This window comes from Carcharhinus amblyrhynchos, chromosome 1, assembly GCF_965287045.1.
Source record: "Carcharhinus amblyrhynchos chromosome 1, sCarAmb.v2.hapA, whole genome shotgun sequence".
NCBI lineage: Eukaryota > Metazoa > Chordata > Chondrichthyes > Carcharhiniformes > Carcharhinidae > Carcharhinus > Carcharhinus amblyrhynchos.
This window is the reverse complement of record NC_137324.1, coordinates 46,790,674-46,813,692: the sequence shown is the minus strand read 5'-3', so window position 1 is coordinate 46,813,692 and position 23,019 is coordinate 46,790,674. Positions and strand designations below refer to the sequence as shown.

The 23,019-nt window shown below is 42.7% G+C and overlaps 1 protein-coding gene across 3 annotated transcripts in view; it reads right to left on the bottom strand.

Annotated features, from left to right (window-relative positions):
* Nucleotides 1-23,019, bottom strand: part of LOC145361839 (ciliary neurotrophic factor receptor subunit alpha-like) — a 123,647-nt gene that overhangs the window by 69,002 nt on the left and 31,626 nt on the right. For all 3 annotated transcript variants that reach the window (XM_080217905.1, XM_080217979.1, XM_080217838.1), the window contains exons 6-7: nt 13,581-13,747; nt 8,963-9,120 (exon numbers count right to left, since the gene is read on the bottom strand). In XM_080217905.1, the coding sequence (XP_080074031.1) occupies nt 8,963-9,120; nt 13,581-13,747 (325 nt within the window). The remainder of the gene's footprint in view (nt 1-8,962; nt 9,121-13,580; nt 13,748-23,019) is intronic.

The window sequence follows — 23,019 nt, the reverse complement described above, 5'->3', positions numbered from 1 at the left end:
ATGGCTCCATCATTCCTAAAGTGCTTCATCTATACCCTTGTCCAAACACTAAACATCAGCCAAAACAGACTTGGAAATTAAAAAAAGAAAATGCTGGAAGTATTCAGATCAGACAGCTTGCAAAATTTGTTTTGTACAGAGCCCTAAATAAACTATATTCTATTGCCTTAAGATAACCTATTCATTTCCCAATCAGTGAAGCATTGGTGAAATTAAAACAGAAAATGCTGGACAAACTCAGCAGGGTCTGGCAGCATCTGTGTAGAGGGAAGCAGAGTTATGGTTTTGAGTCAATATGACTCTACTCCGCAGCTGAAGACAGTAGGAACGTGATAGATTTTATACCATGAAAGAGGTGGAGCAAAATAGATGGTGAGGGATATGTGGAAGCTCCGGAGAGATTTGAGAAAGATGTCACAGACACAAGATAAATGGAGTGTTAAAGAATAAGAAAGGTTAATAGTGGCCTAAAGATCAGATGGCAGAATGTGTTAATAGCAGGACAAGGGTTAGTGCTCCCCGAAAGCAAAACATAAGGACAAGGCGGTGTGCTGGCACAGTGTTTTGCACTGCTGCCTCAGCACCGGAGACTCGGGTTCAATTCCAGCCTCTGATCACTATCTGTGTGGAATCTGCACATTCTCCCCTTGTCTGCATGGGTTTCCTCTGGCTGCTCTGGTTTCTTCCCACACTCCAAGATGTGTGGGTGAGGTTAATTGGCCATGGTAAATTTCCCCTTAGCATCAGGGGGATTAGTAGGGAAAATACCTGGGGTTATGTGGCTAGGGCCTGGATGAGATTGCTGTCGGTGCAGGCTCAATGGGCCGAATGTCCTCGGTCTGCACTGTAGGGACTCTCTAAGTTACACACTTAGTTCAAATATGGATAAAAGAGCTGAACTCCAGACGAGGGGTGAGAGTGACAGCCCTTGACACCAAGGGTGCATTTGACTGAGTATGGCGTCAAAGAGCCCTCGTGAAACTGGAGTCAATGGGTATCGGGGGCAAATTCTTCACTGGTTGGAGTCATACATAAGAAGATGGTTGTGGTTGTGGAGGTCAGTCATCTCAGCTCCACGACATCTCTGCAGGAGTCTCCCAGGGGAATGTCCTACGCCCAACAGTGTTCAGCTGCATCACCAATGACCTTCCCTCCATCATAAGGTCAGAAGTGGGATGTTTGCCAATGATTGCACAATATTTAGCATCATTCGCGACTCCTCAGATACTGAGGCAGTTCATGTTCAATTGGAACAAGAGCTGGACAATATTCAGGCTTGGGCTGACAAGTGGCAAATAACAATCATGCCACACAAATACCAGGCAATGACCATCATCAACAAGAGACACTGTAACTACCGCCTCTTTACATTCAATGGTGTAACCATCACTGAATCTCCCACTGTCAACATCCTTGGGGTTACCATTAGCCAGAAACTCAAGTGGACTCACCACATAAACACAGTGGCTACAAGAGCAGGTCAGAGGCTAGGAATACTGCGGCATGTAACTCACCTTCTGACTCCCCAGAGCCTGTCCACCACTTACAAGGTACAAGTCAGGAGTGTGATGAATACTCTCCACTTGTCTGGATGGGTGCAGCTCCAACACACTCAAGAAGCTTGATACCATCCAGGACAAAGCAGCTGCTTAATTGGCACCACATTCACAAACATCCATTCCCTCCACCACCGACGCTCAGTAGCAGCAGCGTGTACTATCTACAAGATGCACTGCAGCAATTCACCAAAAATCCTTAGACAGCACCTTCCAAACCCTCAACCATTTCCATCTAGAAGGACAAGTGCAGCATATAAATGGGAGCACCACCAACTGCAAGTTGCCCTCCAAGCCACTCACGATCCTGACTTGGAAATGTATTGCCATTCCTTCGCAATCGCTGGATCAAAATAATGGAAATCCCCCCTTAATGGCATTGTGAGTCAACCACAGAACATGGACTGCAGAGATTCCAGAAGACAGCTCACCGCCACCTTTGCCAGGGCAACTATGGATGGGCAATAAATGCTGGCCAACAAGTGATGCCCATGTGCCACAAATGAATAAAATAAAAGCTGGCAACACTGGTGAGGTCTTGTTGCTGTTATAATCTGGGGAGATTCCCTCAAACAGAAATGTGGTAAATTGCCAGATAATCCAGTTCAATAATAATTGAGGCATTAATACTGGCAGACATCAATAGAATTGGTGTACTTTTATTCAACTAGTTCCATGGATCCTTTACTGCCACCAGAGGAAGCAAATAGGATCTTTGACACCTCGCCTGAAAAGATGGCATTTCTGACCAGTCCCTTTGAATAGCAGGACTGTGGAAATCCTCGAAAGAAAAATTGTTCACCAATGCTACGGTAGAAGACTAAAGTGAGAACCCCATCCGGGGAATTCATCTTTAAGTGTTTAAGGTCCTGAATGAACCTCAGTCCACAATCTTCTGACTCAGATCCGAGTGTTCGCCCATTCTGCCACCACAGCCATTAGCTGCCCAATTGACAATATTTCTGGAGGTACAGAATAAGTAAAGTACATGTTTTTATCTTTTAGACCCAAGTTCTTTATGTATTTATGGCTATTCCAACTTGAATGACTCAAGAAGATAAACAGCAAATCAGACATGTAGTAATGAAGACTGAATTTGTACTCTGATTTGGAAAATATGAAAAAAATATATTTTCTGTGCTACAGAAGTTTGACTTGAAATGGCAAACAAACTATAAATAGCGTATTTAGTTGTATTTTATGCCATGATTCAGTAACAGGATTGAGTTAATTTGTGAACTCTTCCAGAATGCTTAATGTGAAGCATCTTAATTAATATTAAAGTGATATTCAAATATAATTTTTTTTATTATTTAATCTCTCCTGCTCTCTGCCCTTTTACAGATCTTCCTTTTTGTTCTTCCTACTCCCCTACCCCTTTCCACTGAATTTTTTTTTCATTTTTATCTTTCATTTACAAGTAGACTCTGATTGGTAGAGGCACTGCCATGGAGAATGTTCTAGGGAACAGTTAACTGCTGTGCTTTAGTGTAAGTGAGTAATGCATAAGTGAGCCACATTGCAATCCTAATTGATAATCTTAAATTGTTTTTGCACACTCAGAATTATTTAGCAAGTGTTGTCCAATCGTGGAATCACATCTAATGTTGGATACTATGGGGCAATTCTCCCATCCTATTGCGCTGATTTTTTTTAGCACAGCACGCTGGGAGATTTAAGTGGCTTCCAATCTGTGCAGGGCGTCCAGACTGGAGTGGATCTCCACTGCAAGACTTCCACCACTGTCAGCTTCACACCAGAAATAGGTGCAGAGCTGCATTAGATACGCAGGGGGAAATTTGAATGTAATTTAAATGGCATTAGCGCCTGGAACTGAAGTCTCCGGGCCCACTAATCTCTTCTTCCACACCAGAAGTATTTCATTCAAGCGGGATTTATAGTAACTCCCCACTTGCAGGGAGCTGGCAACCCGAACCGGCTGGAGTGATGGGGGGTAATCAAGGCCCCCAGAGGATCGGATGCCAAGGGGATGCCCCAAGAAGTGGCATCTTGGCAGTGCCAGCTTGGGCCCCAGACCTCAAAGAGGACATTCTTACCAACTCGATGGAATCCCATCAGGCAGTGCAAAGGGCACGGGGCGTCCTGCTGCCATTCTGCAGGCAGGATCGTTTAGGGACGAAGGCCAGATATGTACAGGTCAGTGGGGGATGCGGAGGCCAGCAATGTCAGGGTCACTGGGGATGGGGAGACCAGTGACGTTCAGGTCAGTGGGGGATGGGAAGGCCAGCGATGTTCAGGTCAGTGGGGGATGGGAAGGCCAGCAATGTCCGGGTCTCTGGGGAATGGGGAGGATGTCCATGGTGGGGGATGTTGTGAGAGGCCAGCGATGTCTGTGTTTTGGGAGGGTTGGGGAGTGCAGTGGTGTTGTAAGAGGCCAGCATTGTTTTTTTTTTGGAGGGGGGATTTTTGCGGGGGGGGGTGGGGGGGGGAAAGAGAGAGAGAGAGAGGTGGGTTGGTGTTGTGAGAGGCCACCAATGTGCACAGGAGAACGAGAAGCAAGTGATAAGGCCAGCAATGTCCATGGGGAGTTGAGGGCACCGATTTCAATGTTAGAAAGGCTTGTTTATCTCCCAGGCACGTGTGCATGCACGGTGGCCCAGTCAGCATGCTGATTTCAGCCTCTTCAACAGGAATAGGCCTTGCCGCTGTACCCTGGACTCTTTCTAGCTAATGAGCTTTGCAGTGCAGAGTGTGGAACATAAGAACATAAGAAATAGGAGCAGGAGTAGGCCAACTAGCCCTTCGAGCCTGCCCCGCCATTCAATAAGATCATGGCTGATCTGTCGTGGCTCAGTTCCACATTCCCGCCCTCTCCCCATAACCCTTAATCCCCTCTCTTATCAAAAACCCATCAACCCACGTCTTAAAAATATTTAGCGAGGCAGCCTCCACCACTTCAACGGGCAGAGAATTCCAGAGATTCACCACCCTTTGAGTGAAGAAGTTCCTCCTCAACTCTGTTCTAAACCGCCCCCCCTTTATCTTGAGGCTATGCCCCCTAGTCCTACTATCCTTTCTGAGCAGGAAGAGTCTCTCCACCTCTATCCTATCCATCCCATTCATCATCTTATACGTCTCAATGAGATCTCCCCTCATTCTTCTAAACTCTAACGAGTACAAGCCTAGTTTATTCAGCCTCTCCTCATAGCTCAACCCCCTCAACTCTGGCATCAGCCTAGTAAACCTCCTCTGCACTCCCTCCAAGGCTAAAATATCCTTGCGTAAGTACGGCGCCCAAAACTGCACACAGTACTCCAGAAAACCCCACTGGAAAAACCAGTGCGATACTTCAGTTTTCACGTGAATTTAACACTTCGAATTTTTTTAGGAGATACGCGGCCTACGTTTTGAATCTTGTAAGCACAAGCTGGTTGGGTACAGTCAATACTTCGCCTGTTCTGAACAGCCAAAGAAACATGCTGTCCAAATTTGTATCATCAGACCTTCCACTAACCATGGCCAGACAGCTCTGCTTGAAAGCAAGTTACAGAAATTCTTGTTGGATTTGCCAGGTGGTGTATATCTTAGGATTCATTCTCACCGCTCACTGAATCTGCGTATATATGAGCTGGCCATATACGCATCACCTAGGTGATGTCCCTTTATGCCCTATCTTATCTGTGATTGGTTCTGCACAACATGAATTGGCCAAATTGTTGGGCAAGTTGCTGCAGCCAGTTTTGAGCAAGTTTTCCACTTATGTGGTGAAGGATTCCTTCACTTTTGTAAAGTCAATGCTGTACTTGCATGTCAATAGCAATTCCACGTCCATGTGTTCCTTCCACATTATTAACCTATTCACCAATATATCACTCAAGGACATTTGCACCATGTCAATGTATCATAGCGATATAGATGCACTGCCATTATCTGAATCCCTATTCATTTAACTTATGAACGCTTTGTTGCAAGGGAATTGGAGTTCAAGAATAAAATAGTTTTGTAACAATTGTACCCAGCTTTGATGGGACCACATCTGGAGTTCTTTGTGCAATTTTAATCTCCATATTTAAGGATGCAATTGTTCTGGAGGCAGTACAGTGAAGTTTCACTACACTGGTTCTTGGGATATAAGAGGGTGATCCTATGTAAATTTGGCCTATTGACTCAGAAATTAAGAAGAAAGAGAGGTGATCCCATTAAACCACTGAAGGGTGATAGAGTGGACATTGAGAGGTTGAGGCCACTTCCCATATCTGAGGACTCACCTTTTGATGAAGACAAACACAGACCAACAGAATTCTTTATCACCTCCAACATGTCAGCTCAAGCTTCAGCTAACTGAGGAAGAGTATTTGAGGACCAGGATTTCAAACTTTTGGGATGAGGGCATGGTTTTCCAAGCAGCAGTAGCCCTGTACCCCTATACACTTTGGAAATTTAGCAACCTGTTGCATCAGGAAATTTTAAGAGGGAAAATGGGAAAACTTCAGGAATATCTTCAAAGCATCTCTGAAGAGACCAGCCACCTAAACATTCTTACCAACTCAACTGAATACCTGGCCTGTGAGCGACCAAAATGAAGACAGTTAATTTGGGAAGGCTTTGCCCTGAACATGCAGAGACAAAGGTGAAATGTTGGGGAGAGCTTACAAACCTCCACACAACTCATCTAATTGACCTTTCAAGCAGAACCTGCCATCCCACGCATAGCGAAGTCTGCAGATTAACTGTCTCAGTACCCATCAAACCCAGCAACTGGAAGCAGGTTATCCTTAATCATGAAGGATTGGCTAAGAAAACAAGCAGTTTCCCCTATAACATAGGGAGCAAAATAGGCTGTTCTGTCATTCAGTAAAATCATAGCTGATCCAGTCATGGTCCCAGCTCCACTTTGCCATCTGCCCCCCATAACCCTTGACTCCCTACAAAATCTGTCTAACTCCCCCTACAATAAAATACAGGGGTGTTGAGGGTGTGGGGAAGGGGGGAGGGTGGTTTCCATCTCATAATAAGGGTTTATCACTTAAGATTAATATTGGGTGAAATTTCTTCGCATAAAGGGTTGTGAAACTTCAGATTTCACAGCTTTGAACGCTCTGTGGTTGAAGCCTGTAATAGATTTTTGCTCTCTTAAGAAGGTTGAAGGATATGGGGAAGAGGTGGGAAACAGGACCTGTAGTTGAAGATCAGCCATAATCATACTGTCTGACTGAGCAGGCTCGAGGAACTGTATAGTCTACTATTACTACTTCTATTTCTTATGCTCTTACGTGCAAACCTAACTTACATTCTACAGCATCCATCTTTTTCTGCAAAACAGCAACAGTGGGGGCGATTCTCCCATCCCAATGTGCACGTTTTTTTGGCAGGTCGGGATGGGAGAATCGCGTGTCAGCCACTTTGCAGGATTCGTGCATGCGTTCCCAACGCAAGCTCATCTCCCACAACAGAAGAACAGCAGTGGGAACTGCACTGGAAACCAGCAGAAAGAGAGGTAAGTGATTTAAATCTTTTTTAAAATGTATTTTAAATGTGTTTATTGGGCCCGGCACGGAGTTCACCAGGCCTGAAAACATTTCCCACCCCGCAAGGAGTATTTCACTCTGGCGGGGTTTACAGTAGCTCCCAACTTGTGGGAAATTAGCAAAAGACCCCACTGAAGTGAAGGGGGGGCGTGACTGGGGCCCCCTAGAGGGTCAGGTAGTGAAGGGGGAGCTGCCTGCTGGGCATGGGCACCCTGACAGTGCCAGTCTGTGTCCCTGGCACTGCCCAAGCAAAGTGCCCATGCCCAGGGGCACCATGGCACTGCCCACTGGGCATCAGTCACTGCCAAAGGGGCAGGGCAGGACCTATTGTGGGTGGGACCAAGGTGGCGATTGGCGGGGGTGGAGGCTCCGCTGCCCTGCATTGGAATCGGTCGGAGCTGGAATGAGGCCAGCTATTGGGGCGAGCTTGGTTGGGGGGGACGGTCTATTGCGGGGATGGGGGTTCTGGACATTGGACATTAGAGTGCTCTGGGATGGGGGTGATGAGTCGGGGCTGGCTCAAGAAGGCTTTGGGGGAGGGTGGGGTAAGGTGGTGGGGGGGGTGGGGTTGGCTGAAGGGGAAGCATTGCAGGTCTGACCAGTGATTGAACTAGCCAGGAAAAGGGGAGACTGACAGATCGGGGCCACTGCGCAGAGACGCGGAACTGTCAGACTCTGGCGTGAATAGCACCCCTCACCACACCCCCACCTCCCCCAGCACCCCCACTCCCCCCTGCGCCGAGCGTTTCATGATATTCCCGATTGTGACCTCTGCATTGCACAAAGTGTGGAGATTCAGGTTTGAAGTTGAACTGAAGAAACAGTCGAAATTTTGACCTGTTTTCTCGCCAATTCAGCACTTGTGGGAGTATTGCCAATTTGCGCCAGAAAACAGCAAAAATCACTTTCATGAATGAGTTGGTAGATGTAATATTCTCACCATTTATTTCTGCCTCCTTTGTGAAAGATAAATTTCATGCTTAAAGTAGGCAAGAAAGTTTATAAATAGGTATGAGTGAACCTGGAATTTGATTACAATAGTTGGTTTTGCATAGCACAAGATAGGTTGGAACAACTTCAAGGGACAATCCTTCAATTCTTACTTGAAGAAATAAGAAGTTACGTAAAGATAAACAAGGCATCTGTTGAAGATCTTTCCACTCTTTGTAGATGCATAATTTATCTTCAAATAAATATATATATTCAAAGGATTAAATCTACATAAATAATCTATTGCAATTAAAGAATCGCTACAGTACCGAAGGAGGTCATTTAGCCCATCGAGTCTGCACCGACAACAATTCTACCCAGGCCCTATCCTGTAACCCCATATAGTTACCCTGCTAATCCCCCTGACACTAAGGGTCAACTTAGCATGGCCAGTCTACCTAACCCACGCATCTTTGGATTGTGGGAGGAAACTTGAGCACCTAGAAGAAACCGACATTGACACAGGGAGAATGTGCAAACTCCACACAGACAGTGACACAAGGCCGGAATTGAACCCAGGTCCCTGGTGCTGTGAGGCAGCAGTGCTAACCACTGTGTCACTGTGCCTGTTAAAAAAAAATAGTTGGCCACACACCAAAAGTAAACTTTTTTACTCCTTTAGACAGGCACAAGAATTAAAGATAAACATTTATGCACTTTGCTTCAGTAAAAATTACGTTCCTAAAATTCAGATACCTACAGCAGTAAACTGAATTACAATAATGACAGCTCTACCCATGCCAAGAGCACAGTGGTAGACTTCACGTCAACACAAGGGTATTTCTTTAAAATAAAACACCGCAAGAAATACTGGAGCTTTAAGTAGTAACGTTGCAGCAAGAAAAGCTGTTAACAGATCTCCAAATTCAGCACCAGACAAATCAACACAACCCCCAAGTCATAACCTCAAACCACAGGTGAACTCACCCTTGACCAGTGATCACTTTGCTGAGGTTTGTATTCTAAGATAAATTTTAATTCGAAACGTTCACCCCACGATGGTGGATAATCCCACTGCACTTTTATCCTTGTAAGAGATCCAAAGACGGGTTCTGCTGTAACATTCGCAGGCGGATCCGGTTGAACTGCAACAAAAGGAGAGAATGTCTTTCTGTCGGAACAGTCAGCCACGTTACATCTGCATATGCTAATGACATAATTGTGGGGGAGGAATTTTAAAACCTAACAACATTTGGGTCAGGGTCAGGTAGGAACTAAATATGTAAAAAAGACTTCAAACCTAAACCAATATGCGTCAGAACCCACGCTCTATAGCATTGAATAAAGGTTGAAAGATGGGTGGCCAAACAAATCATTCCCAGTCAGTCATTTAAATAGTTTAATGAGGCTGCGTGCCTCATTGTGTTCCAGTTCCAACTCCAGCCTGACAGATTTTCCAAAGCACAGAAACCCAGCAGCTAAACAGAAAGGGAGGTAAGGACTGCTATGTGCCATTATCCCTACTGACTATTGCCTATCACACAGCCTGTCTCTTAATGAGGCAAATAATTTATTGTCAATTCCATAAGATTCAACTTCAGCTTTAACAAATATCTTTTGGAAGTCCATTCAAATACAATCTTTAAACATTCATTCTCTGTGTACTACTGTAGTCACCTCTTCAAAAATAAAAGCAATGCGGATTTTCAGTCATGAAATGACATGACTTGCCCACCTAATCCCACTTGCCAGCACTTGGCCCATAGCCTTGAATGTTATGGCATGCCAAGTACTCATCCGGGTACTTTTTAAAGGATGTGGGGCATCTTGTCTCCGCCACCCTCCCAGGCAGTGCAGTCCAGGCCATCACTACCCTCTGAGTAAAAAGGTTTTTCCTCAAGTCCCCACAAAACCCTCCCACCCCACATTTTTAACTTGTGCCCCCTCGTAACTGACCCTTCAACTAAAGGAAACAGCTGCTCCCTATCCATCCTGTCCATGCCCCTCACTCTTGAACACCACAATCAGGTCACCACTCAGTCTTCTCTGTTCCAATGTAAACAACCCAAGCCTATCCAACATCTCTTCATAATTTAAATTTTCATTTCTAGGCAACATCCTGGTGAACTCCTCTGCACCCCTGCCAGTGGGTTCACATTCTTCCTATAATGTGGCGACCAGAATTGCACACAGTACACCAGTTATGGCTTCACCAGAGTTCTATACAACTCCATTATTACCTCTCTGCTTTTGTAATCTATACTCTGATTGATAAAGGCAAGTGTACCATATGCCTTTTTCACCACTCTATTTACCTGCCTTTCCACCTTCAGGGATCTATGGACAAACATACCATGGTCCCTTTGTTCTTCAAATTTTCATAGTATATTCCTTGTCAAATTATTCCTTCCAAACTGCATCACCTCATACTTTTCAGGATTAAATTCCATCTGCCACTTAGCTGCCCATTTGACCATCTGGTCTATATCTTCTTATATCCCAAGACACTCAACCTCACTGTTAACCATTTGGCCAATCTTTGTGTCTTCAGCAAACTTACTGATCCTAACCCTACATTGTCATCTATGTCATTCATATAAATGGGGGCCCAGCACAGATCCCTGTGGTATGCCACTGGTCACTGGTCTCCAGTCACTAAAGCAGCTCTGTTACCACACTCTGTCTCCTACCACTACACCAATTATGTAGCCACCTTGTCGGATCACCCTGTATCCAATGTGCATTAGCCTTCTTAATAAATCTCCCATGTGGGGCTTGTCAAAGGCTTTGCTGAAATCCATGTAAACTACATCAACCACATTACCCTCATCTACACACTTGGTTACATGCTCAAAAAATTCAATCAAATTTGTTAGGCATTACCTCCCCCTGAGAAAACCATGCTGAATATCTCTGATCAAACTTGCCCCTCCAAATGGAGATAGATTCTCTCCTTTAAACCTTTTCCAGTAGTTTCCCAACCACAGACATGAGACTCACTGACCTGAAGATCCCTGGCTTGTCTCTACAGCCTTTCTTAAATAATGGAACAAAGTTAGCTGTTCTCCAGTCCTCTGGCACCTCCCTGGTGGTCAGGAAGGGATTAAAAATTTAGGTCAGAACCACTGCAATTTCCTGCCTCCCACAACAGCCTGGGACACAATTTATCCAGACCTGGAGATCTGTCCACTTTTACGCTCGCCAATACTGCCAATGCCTTGTCACTCCCTTTGATAATTTTCTCTAGAGTATCACATTCTCTCTCCCCAAGTTCCATAACTAACTCTTCATTCTCATGGGTGAAGACAGATGTGAAATATTCATTTAACACCCCCCCAATGTCATCTGCCTCCACCCATCCATTTGTCCCAAATGGGCCCTATTCCTTCCCTGGTTGTCCTCTTCCCATTGATATACTTACAGAATATCTTAGGATTTTCCCTACTTTTACCAGCCAGAGCCTTCTAACATCCCCTCTTTGCTCTCCTAATTGGTTTCTTAAACTCCATCATGCACTTTCTGTACTCCACTAATGTCTCTGCAGACTTATTCCCCTTATACTTGTCAAAAGCCTCTCTTTTCCTTTTCACTGTATCCTAAATGTCTGTGGTCATCTAAGTCTCTTTGGGTTTGTTACACATTTCTATTACCCAAGAGAGAACATGTTGAACCTGTACCCTCCCCATTTCATCACTGAACACCCCCACTGCTCTTCTGTAGATTTCCCCACAAGTAACTCGTTCCAGTCTACCTTGGCCAGATCTTGCCTAATTTTGTTAAAATCTATTCTTCCTCAATCCAAAACATTTTTCTGCAACTTGTCAATTTCTTTGCCCACAACAAATTTGAATTGAACCATGTTGTGGTCCCTATCACCAAAATGCTCCCCCACCAACACACCAACTACCTGTCTGGCTTTATTCCCCAGAATTAGGTTCAGCACAGTTCCTTCCATTGTTGGATCCTCTACATATTGACCTAAGAAGTTTTCCTGTATACATTTTAAGAACTCTACTCCATCTAAGCCCTTGACATGATGGCTATACCAATTAATGTTGGGAAAACTGCAATCACCTAATATAATTACCCTCCTATTATTTTTAAATCCCTCTGCGAATTGCACATACATTTGCTCTGCAATTTCCCACTGACTATCTGGGGGTCTATAATAAACACCTAGCCGTCCCTTTTTTATTCCTGAACCTTACCCTCCAAGATATTATCTCTCCTCATTGCATTATTAGTTAAGGATGCAGTTACTGCAATGTCTCCTCTTTTACCCCTCTCTGTCTTGCCTGAGGATTCTATATCTCAGGATGTTGCAGCAGCCAATCCTGCGCTTCACTCAACCATGTCTTTGTGATGGCTATTGTATCATTACTACATGTGTGAATCCGTGCCCTTAACTCATCCTTTTTGATTTAATACTTCTTGCATTAAAGTAGAGGCCCTCCTGTCTTGTCTTATTCCCTTGAAACTTACTACTGTATTCCTCCTGACTTGATTGTGTTTCTATGTTATACAGTGTCCCTATTCTGCTAACATTCAGGGTCGCTTTCCCTGCCATTTATGGTTGCACTGCAGACATAAGCCACAAAGAGTAGCAACAAGTACAATCAAAGCTCTAGCATTTTCAGTCTAAATGCATAATTATTCCAGACTTATGAGAACAAGACATAACACCCATCTTCCTATCAATGATATGATCAACTGGAGCAAGGGATGAGGTTGGGGTGTGAGAAGGGGGGGAAAGAGATGAATTCTGAACAAGGTCTGGAAAATGCAGTATTAACCACAGCAATATACATTCCTAAAATCAAAATTAACTGTAGCACAAACAGTACAAATTAATTGAGATACTGAATTTTAGATACAAGAAACTGGATTAGTTATCAACATCCCAAGGGTAATTAAGGATGGGCACTAACTGCTGGCCGTGGCTTGAATGACACTCCATTCACCACCTTTAATGTTTGATCCCTTCACCAAAGACTCATCGTAGCAGCAGTGTGCACCATATACAAGGTGCAATGCAGCAACTCACCAAGGTTCCTTTGACAGCACTTTCCAAACCTGTGACCTGTATCATCTGGAAGAGCAGTAACAGATGCACGGGAACACCACCACCTGCAAGATCCCCTCCAAACCACAGACTAAAATGGAACAACATTTCCCTTTCTTCACTGTTGCCATGTCAAAATCCTGGGCATGTTCTTGTCATCCAGTAGTAAGCTCCTTTCAACCATATTGGAGAAAGAACAAGGCCTGTGGTTTCAATAGGCATTTCCGCCTTGTTCTGCCCACTTGCCACTTGAGTTAAAGAATATCTTCTCCATTAAACCTCTTTCTTATTGTTTTGATTATGCCTAATTACAAACATTCCATGAAGACCAAATTTTGCTGCAATATTTACCTCTGTATAATTGCTGCTGGTTTAACCAAGCTACTGAAATACTAACAAACTTCCTGTCTCACTGTTATTAGACATCGCTATCATGTTAGTTACTTTGGCAAATTGTTGGACAGTTAATAGTTTATTTAAATAATCATTTTAAATTGCAACCAAAATGACAACAAAATAAGAGTGGCGACAAACATTACTTACCAATCTCCATTGTAAAAATTTCTAACAATGTAGTTCTGTGGCCAACAGGGTTGATTGCAGTTATATTTATAATATATGGCAGGGATGCAAACATTTGAGGATTGTCTATATGACAAACATTGCTGAGCAAGTCAGTGGTACAGTTCATAACTTTTCTGCTTGGTTTGCTGAAACAAAAAAAAGAATAATTCCTAGTGGAATTGGCAGGTTTAAATTTTAACAGCGTAATGTTTGCACTTCAGGCATATAGCAAATAACACTTGCCATTTTACAAACTTATAAGTGCATAAAATTTATGCAATATCCCTTGCAACTAAATGATACCTGACACTGGAATGCAGCCACGTTTGAATGGTGGTATTAGTACATTAGTAATCCAGAAACCCAGGGTAATTCTCTGGAGACCCGGGTTCAAACCCCACCAAGGCAGGTGGTGAAATTTGAATTCAATTAAAAAAATCTGGAATTAAAAATCTAATGATGACCATGAAACCATTGTCGATTGTCGTAAAAACCCATCTGGATCATTAATGTCCTTTAGGGGAAGCAATCTACCATCCTTACCTGCTCTGGTCAACATGTGAATCCAGACCCAAAGCAATGTGGTTGACTCTCAACTGCCTTCTGAAATTCCTATCAAGCCACTCAGTTCAAGGGTGACTAGGGGTGGGCAACAAATGCTGGCCATCTGGCAATGCCCACATCCCATGAATGAATAAAAGTGTCTATGAACTCATGTATAGTGTTTTCATACTCCAAACTTGTTCTTAAGGCACAGGCACTAAGAGTGCAAAGAAGTTACTCTACAAACAATGCAAGATGTCACTCTCTGAAGCGGAGAGCTATATTCACTTAAATCTGGTGTCCAGTCATGATCTGCTACCAGGATCAAGTTGCCCTTATGCTATAACATTCACATGAAGAGCTGTACACTGTTGCTACAGGGTGCTGAACTCTTTAAAGAATTTCTTGCAAGTCCTCTCTCTGGAATTGGATTCCCAAAATTTAAACACAACTATTTTCTCCTGCAGACGCACACAAGTAAATACTGAGCTGAAAGGGAATATGTTCAAAAATGGTGAACAGTGCTCTCCCAATGTGCCTTGCTGCCTGTCTGTTATATTGGAAGCTTGAGGTAATTTCATATCTGCAAAATTAGCACCATGAACCCAAAAGTCCATGCCACAATGTTCACTGAGCTCCTCTTATTCACCAGACTTGTTACCTCACCAAAGTTCCACAGATTCAACATACATGATCTGTCTCCCAAAGAGGCACACTCATTCCCCTCTTATTAATCATATTTTTCCAGCTGCTTCATTACTTTCTTCAATGGTTTATCTACTACAGTAGTCAGGCTTGCAGCTCTGAGGGATAATTTGGTGCTTTTTTTTAAATAAATGATCTGTCACAACTTCTGTCCTTCAGGAATCACAATTCCAATTTCCAAGATAGTCCCAAAAAATGCACCAGGCTGTGGCATATTTACAAATTACATACAAACTTATGAATTTGGTGCCTCAACCTTGCTCTTCCATTCAACAAGATCATGGCTAATCTGATTGTAACCTCAACTTCACATTTACACCTGCCCCTGCTAACTTTTCACGCCATTTGCTGATTAAAAATCTAACTAGTTCTGCCTTAAAAAGTCAAAGACTCTCCCTCCACCCCTTTCCAAAGACCCATGACCGTCAGGGACCAAAAAAATTCTAGTTAAAAGCAAATTACTGCAGATGCTGGAATCTGAAACCAAAAGAGAAACAAAATGCTGGAAAATCTCAGCAGGTCTGGCAGAATTTATAAGGAGAGAAAAGAGCTGACATTTCAAGTCCAGATGACTCCTTGTCAGCTCTTTTCTCTCCTTACAGATGCTGCCAGACCTGCTGAGATTTTCTAACATTTTTTTCTCTTTTTTTGGAAAAAAATCATCAATCTTAAAAGAATGGGCCCTTATTTTTAAAAAGGGACTTCTGGTTCTAGATTCCCCCACGACAGGAAATGTCCTTTCCACAGCCAACCTGTTAAGATCCCTCAGAATCTTATATGTATCAATCCAGATACCCCTTAATCTTCTAAACTCCAATGAATGAAAGCCTAATCTGTCCAACATTTCTTCATAAGACAATCTTCCTATTCCAGATATTAGTCTAATAAACCTTCTCTGAATGGCTTCTAGTGCACTTACATCCTTCCTTAAATAAGGAGACCAATAATATACAGTACTCCACATGTAGACCAGAACTCTTTGGCTGTTTACGCTGATGGGATTCTCTGGTCCCACCTGTGGTGCATCTCCCGCCATGGATTTCCCATCAGCGTGTGGTGACTTCAGTGGAAATTCCCATTGACAATGGTGGCACCAGAGGATCCTACCACCAATGAATGACGTGCTATTTCCCACCACTGAGAAAAATACTGAGGGGAGGCCAGAGAATCTCGCCTGTGATCTAACAAAGTATAACTTCTCTACTTTTGTATTCAATTCCCCTTAAACTAACACTCTATCAGCTTTCCTAATTACTTGTTGTACCTGCATACTAACGTTTTGTGATTCATGCATTAAGAAAATCAGATCTCTCTGCATGTAAGAGCTCTGTAATCTCTCACCATTTAGATAATAGGTAATTTTTTTATTTCTTCCTCCCAGAATGGTCAACTGCATATTTCCCCACATTTGTATCTTCCTCATTAGTGTAGAAGTTAATATCCCGGCCTGTCATGCGGGAAACTGGGGCTCAATTCCCCAACAGGGAGCTACCCAGTTCCATGACAGCGTGGCAGCAGCATTGCTTTGATTTAAAAGGCGCCATGGTGGCAGAGTGGTGAGCACTGCTAACTCACAGCACCAAGGACCCAGGTTCAATTCCCGGCTTGGGTGACTATCTGTGTGGAGCTTGCACGTTCTCCCCCTGTCTGCATGGGTTTCCTTCCACACTCCAAAGATGTGCAGGTTAGGTTGATTGGCCATTATAAATTGCCCCTTAGTGTCAGAGGACTAGGAGGATAAATATATGGGGTTAAGGGGATAAGACCTGGGTGGAATTGTTATTGATGTATGCTTGATGGGCCGAATTGCCTCCTTCTGCACTGCAGATTCTATGATTCTGTATTCGATTTGCCAAATTTTTTGCCAACTCACTTATTTATCTCCCTTTGTAGACTCCTTGTGGCTCCTTCACAACTTACTTTTCTACCCATTTTTGTATCATCAACAAAATTAGCAACCTTATCTTTAGTCCTTTATCCAAGTCATTTATATAAAGTGTAAAAAGTTGAAGTCCCAGCATTGATCATTTCAGCATACCACCTATCACATGCTGCCAATCAAAAAAATTTTACCTATTCTGCTTCCTGCTAGCTAGCTAATATTTGATTTGATTTATTATTGTCACATGAATTAGTATACAGTGAAAAGTATTGTTTCTTGCATGCTAAACAGACAAAACATACTGTTCACAGAGAAGGAGAGAGTGCAGAATGTAGTGTTACAGTTGATGTTGTCTACATGGACTTTAGCAAGGCCTTTGACAAGCTACTGCATGGTAGGTTGTTGCATAAAGTTAAATCTCACGGGATCTGACATGAGGTATCTAAATGGATACAAAATTGGATTCTTGACAGAAGGCAGAGGGTAATTGTAGAGAGTTGTTTTTCAAACCGGAAGCATGTGACCAGCAGTGTGCCTCAGGGATCAGTGCTGGGCCCACTGTTACTTGTCATTTATATTAATGATTTGGATGAAAATATAAGGGGCATGGTTAGTAAGTTTGCAGATGACACCAAGATTGGTGGCATAGTGGACAGTGAAGAAAGTTATCTCCAATTGCAATGGGATCTTGATTAATTGGGCCTGTGGGCTGACGAATGGCAGATGGAGTTTAATTTAGACAAATGCGAGGTAATGCATTTTGGAAGACTGAACCAGGGCAGGACTTACTCAGTTAATGATAGGGTGCTGGGGAGAGTTACAAAACAAAGAGATCTCGGGGCACATGTTCATAGCTCCTTGAAAGTGGAGTCATAAGTGGACAGAGTGGTGAAGAAGGCATTCAGCGTGCTTGGTTTCATCGGTCAGAACATTGAATTCGGAAGTTGGGATGTCTTGTTGAAGTTGTACAACACATTGGTAAGGCCACATTTGGAATACTGTCTGCACTTCTGGTCACCCTATTATAGAAAGGATATTATTAAAATAGAAAGAGTGCAGAAAAGATTTATGAGGATGCTACTGGGACTTGATGGTTTGAGTTATAAGGAGAGGCTGAATAGACTGGGGCATTTTTCTCTGAAGAGTAGGAGGCTGAGGGGTGACCTTATAGAGGTCTATAAAATAATGAGGGGCATAGGCAAGATAGATAGTCAATATCTTTTCCCAAAGGTAGGGGAGTCTAAAACTAGAGGACATAGGTTTAAAGTGAGAGGGGAGAGATACAGAAGTGTCCAGAGGGGCATTTTTTTTTCCCACACAGAGGGTGGTGAGTGTCTGGAACAAGTTGCCAGAGGTAGGAACAACCTTATCTTCTAAAAAACATTTTGATAGTTACATGGGTACAATGGGTATAGAGGGATATAGGCCAAATGCAGGCAACTGGGATTAGCTTAGAGATTTTAAAATAAAAAGGCAGCATGGACAAGTTGGGCCTGAGGGCTTGTTTCCATGCCATAAGCCTCTATAACTGAATGACTTTAGTCATAGCTAGGGTGTAGAGAAAGATCAACTTAATGCAAGGTAGGTCCATTCAAAAGTCTGATGGCAGCAGGGAAGAAGCTGTTCTTGAGTTGGTTAGTGTATGTCCTCAGACTTTTGTTTATTTTTGCCGATGGAAGAAGGTGGAAGAAAGAATGTCTGCGGTGCGTGGGTCCTTAATTATGCTGGCTGCTTTACCGAGGCAGCGGGAAGTACAGACAGAGTCAGTGGATGGGAGGCTGTTTTGCATGGTAGATTGGGCTATACTCATGACTTTTTGTAGTCTCTTGCGGTCTTTGGCAGAGCAGGAACCACACCAACCTGTGATACAACCAGAAAGAATGCTTTCTATGGTGCATCTGTGAGAGTTGTAGCTGATGTACCAAATTTTCTTAGTCTCTTGAGAAAGTCAAGGCATTGGAAGGCTTTCTTAACTATAGTGTCGGCATGGGGAGACCAGTACAGGTTGTTGGTGATCTGGACACTTAGAAATATGAAGCCATCGACCATTTCTACTTTGTCCCCATTGGTATAGACAGAGGCATGTTTTCCTTTAGGCTTCCTGAAGTCGATGACAATCTCCTTTGTTTTGTTGACATTGAGAGAGAGATTATTGTCGCCCCACCAGTTCATCAGATTCAGTATCTCCTTTCTGTACTCTGTCTCGTCATTGTTTGAAATCAAGCCACTATGGCGGTGTTGTCAGCAAACATGAAAATCGAAAATACTACCATTGATTAAGGATTGGCAAACAGACAGAAAACAGAGATTAGAAATAAACAGATCATTCGCAGGTTGGCAGGCTGTAACTAATAAGGTGCCATAAGGTTCATTGCTGGACCCCAGATATTCATAATTTGTTGTTTCCAAGTTTGCAGTTGACATAGAACTAGGTGGGTTACGTGAATTGTGGGAAGGATGTTAAGAAATTTCAAGGGGATCGAAGACGGATTAAATGAATGGGCAGGAACATAACAGGTGGAATATAATGTGGAAAATATGAAGTTACTTATTTTGGTAGGAAAAACAGAAGTGTAGAGTATTTCTTCAAGCATGAGATACAGGAGGTGCGATATCCATAGGGACTCAGATTACATTGTTCATAAGTCACTGAAAGCTAACATGCAGGCACAGCATACAATTAGTATGGCAAATGGTATTTTGGCCTTTATCGTGAGAGAATGAGGACATCAGCAAAGAAATCTTGCTGCAATTGCATAGAGCCTTGGCGAGACTGCACCAAAGAAAAGATATACTTGCCATTGAGGTAGTGCAACAAAGGCTCACCAGACTGACCCAGAATGGTAGCATTCTCCTACGAGGAGAGATTGAGGAGACTGGGCCTATAGTCTCCTGAACTTAGAAGAATGAGAAGTGATCTCATAAGTAAACTAAATTTTTACAGGGTTTATGCAAGAAGGATGTTTTCATCGGTTGGGAGGTCTTGAACAGACCATTTAAGACTGAAGGGAGGGGGATTTTCTTCATTCAAAAGATGTAAGTCTTTATGATTTTCTACGCCTAGAGGACTGTGCAGATTCAGCCAATAAATATACTGAACAGAGAGTGATTGATTTCTATATGTTTAAAACAATAAGGGATAGGATAGTGCATGAAAATGGTATTGAAGTAGAAGATCATCCATGATCTAGTGGAATTGTGGAGCAGGCTCAAGGCAGTGGGTGACTTACTCCTACCCTTATTTCCTGTTTCTTTCTGTGCATCAGTTTATGCCGATTGATCCAAATAGGGTCACTGTATGATTCTGCAATTGCTTTTCATTCCCTCTGATCACTGGACATTCAAAATGACAAACATCCTCAATGTTTCCACACACTTCCATGCAAATTTCACCTCTCTTACTGAGAGGATTTCCATTTGTTTCCTCATATATCTTAAATAATGGTGTCACTGATATTGATATCTATTTCCCATCTGACATCGTGCTGTTCTTGGGATCCTGTACTGGCTTTATTATTTCCTTAAATCATTTGCGTTCAATGTATGTCTGTTTTTTTCAGATGGGGTTTCACTTTCTTCACATATTTAATCTAGCTTTATATTTTAGCATTGTACAGCATGAAAGGGACAATCACAGATTCTTCAGTCTATTCATGCAACTGCAATTCCTTATCCCTGCAATCATTCAGGCACATCAGCTGAATTTATTAACTTTCTTATATTCATCTCTCTTCTCTGATCTATCTATTGATTTCGTTGTGGACAGTGTATTTTGTTTCTAAATCTTTGGTTTTCATCTTTTTTGACCACGCTATTTCCCAGTGGAATATGGTTACTCAGTAGTTTGGAGTATGCCTCTCTGGTCAACATCAGGCCACACAACTTGACAGGATTTTCAAATTAAACATTCACTATTTCTGCAGCAGCAGAATATCTAAATAAGATAAAATAGTGGTTTACATCTGGCATTGAAGTGTCAACATTTCTTCCCAAGTTATGTCCATGTTAAGGAACGTCCCATAAAACCTAATTAAAACTAAAGTCTTTGAAGCTTTTGCCAGATTAACTATGGAGGGAAAAAAAAATCCTTAAATTTCTTTCAGCAGGATGACTTATGAAAACTATTATCAATTTGGGTAGCACAGTGGTTAGCACTGCTGCTTCAAAGATCCAGGGACCTGGGTTCGATTCCCGGCTCAGGTCACCGTCTGTGTGGAGTTTGCTCATTCTCCTCGTGTCTGCGTGGGTTTCATCCAGATGCTCCGGTTTCCTCCCACAGTCCAAAGATGTGCAGGTTAAGTCAATTGGCCACGCTAAAAAATTGCCCCTTAGTGTCCTGAGCTGCTTAGGTTAGAGGGATTAGCAGTTAAAATATGTAGAGATATGGGGGTAGGGCCTGGGTGGGATTAGTGGTCAGTGCAGACTCGATGGGCCGAAGGGCCTCTTTCTGCACTGTAGGGTTCTATGATTTTATGAATTATCCCTCACTAGCGAGGAGGATTGTCTTCCAACAGTCCAAACATGGCTGATGAGTATGACTTGGGACTTGCAGGTTTTGTGGGACATTTGTTGTCAGGTAGAATGCCTGATCATATACAATAAAATTGTGTCACAGCTTATTCTTTTCATTGCTCTCACTTTTGTTGCCATAAGGATCCACCCAAGGTTGATGGGATGATAGCATCACTCCTCGCAGTGGAAAATGACTTTTACTAATATCACCTAATTGGGAAAGGACATGGACCCTCTACACAAAACTGGCCCAGATCTTGGGCCAACTATTCCAGTCAAAGTTCATCTGAGAACCAACCTCTGAGAAATTCAACTTATAAGAAATCTCAACCTGACAAGAATCCTTTGCTTTTCAAGTCTCTCACTTCAGCTTCAATGAATCAAAACCATCCAACAAACTACAGGCCTGCCGAGTAGGAGCATAAATTAGAAACTGGGATAATTGTAGTCTGTAGTGTGTGAGAGAGAGAGAGAGAGTGAGAGAGTGTGTGTGTGTGTGTGTGTGTGTGTGTGTGTGTGTGTGTGTGTGTGTGTGTGTGTGTGTGTATATGTGTGTGTGTATATGTGTGTGTGTATATGTGTGTGTGCGCGCACACGCGCGCGTGTGTGACTGCATGAGTGCAGTATTAGGTGGGATTTTACAGCCTCGCTCGACCCTAAACCAGAATATCCCATCCAAGGTCAATGGATCTTCTCATTGTCCACCCCTCACCCACTCAGTGTGCGGGGTAGAATTCCGGTGATTGTGTTTAATTTAGTGCAAGTATGGGAGAATAAATAGCCTATATATTTAAGCTCACAAAAGCTGATTGGTTGAATTATTTAATTAGGATGCATTTCAAGAGGAAGGAAATGCACACCCCTCACGTACAAAACATACTAATCACAGGCAGACAAATTTGGTTTCTGACCAAAATGTTCTGAAGAATTGATGGAAAAATTCAAATTGTTCAACAATTAAAATTAATTGGCCACAAATTAAGAGAGCGCAAGTCAGTTGCATATTTGACCTGGGAGCAGTAGATCTGAGCAACAAGCGCCCAAGAGGAAAAAATATTAACTTATCCAATACCATCCCTTATGTGCATGAACAAAATTTACAGCAAAAAAAAACTCTGAAGTAAAAACAGCTTCAAATGGATAGGTGGAAACTAAATCTAGGAACTTGCCAGAATGAGTCAGAAGACAGCAATTCTATTAAGATATCCTAAAACAACATTAACAGAACACTTTACAACTCCTCTAATTACCTTGTGACTCATGTTCCTGCATTAACTTCACAAAGTATACACATTATGATTTATTTAGCATTCAGTCCAAGCTGCAGAAGCATAGAAGTGTATAATCCACTTGACCAAAAGCCCACTAACCTTTCCAGTTGCCACAATTTGTGACATTAACAGCATGTCTGGATTGGGTTATACTTCTTTTAATACTGATCTGTCTTGCTGCTGAGACTAATCAGGTTGCACAAACATTTATCTTCTGTAAATATATAGCTATTAAATACCATTAACAAGATGCACACCAGTGGCTTTGTAACAAACTCCACAAACAATGAGAGGAAATATATAAACAGGCAATATTTGGTTAGTCATCCAATACAAGACAATGCAACCTTAGTTCCAATAATAGCAAACCTTTTATGTAATGCCAGTATACCATATGCTTTCTTAACCATAGCCTCTACCTTCGCAGGTAGAGGCTGTGGTTAAGAAGGCGTATGGTGTTCTGGCATTCATCAGTCGAGAAATTGAGTTTAGGAGTCAGGAGATA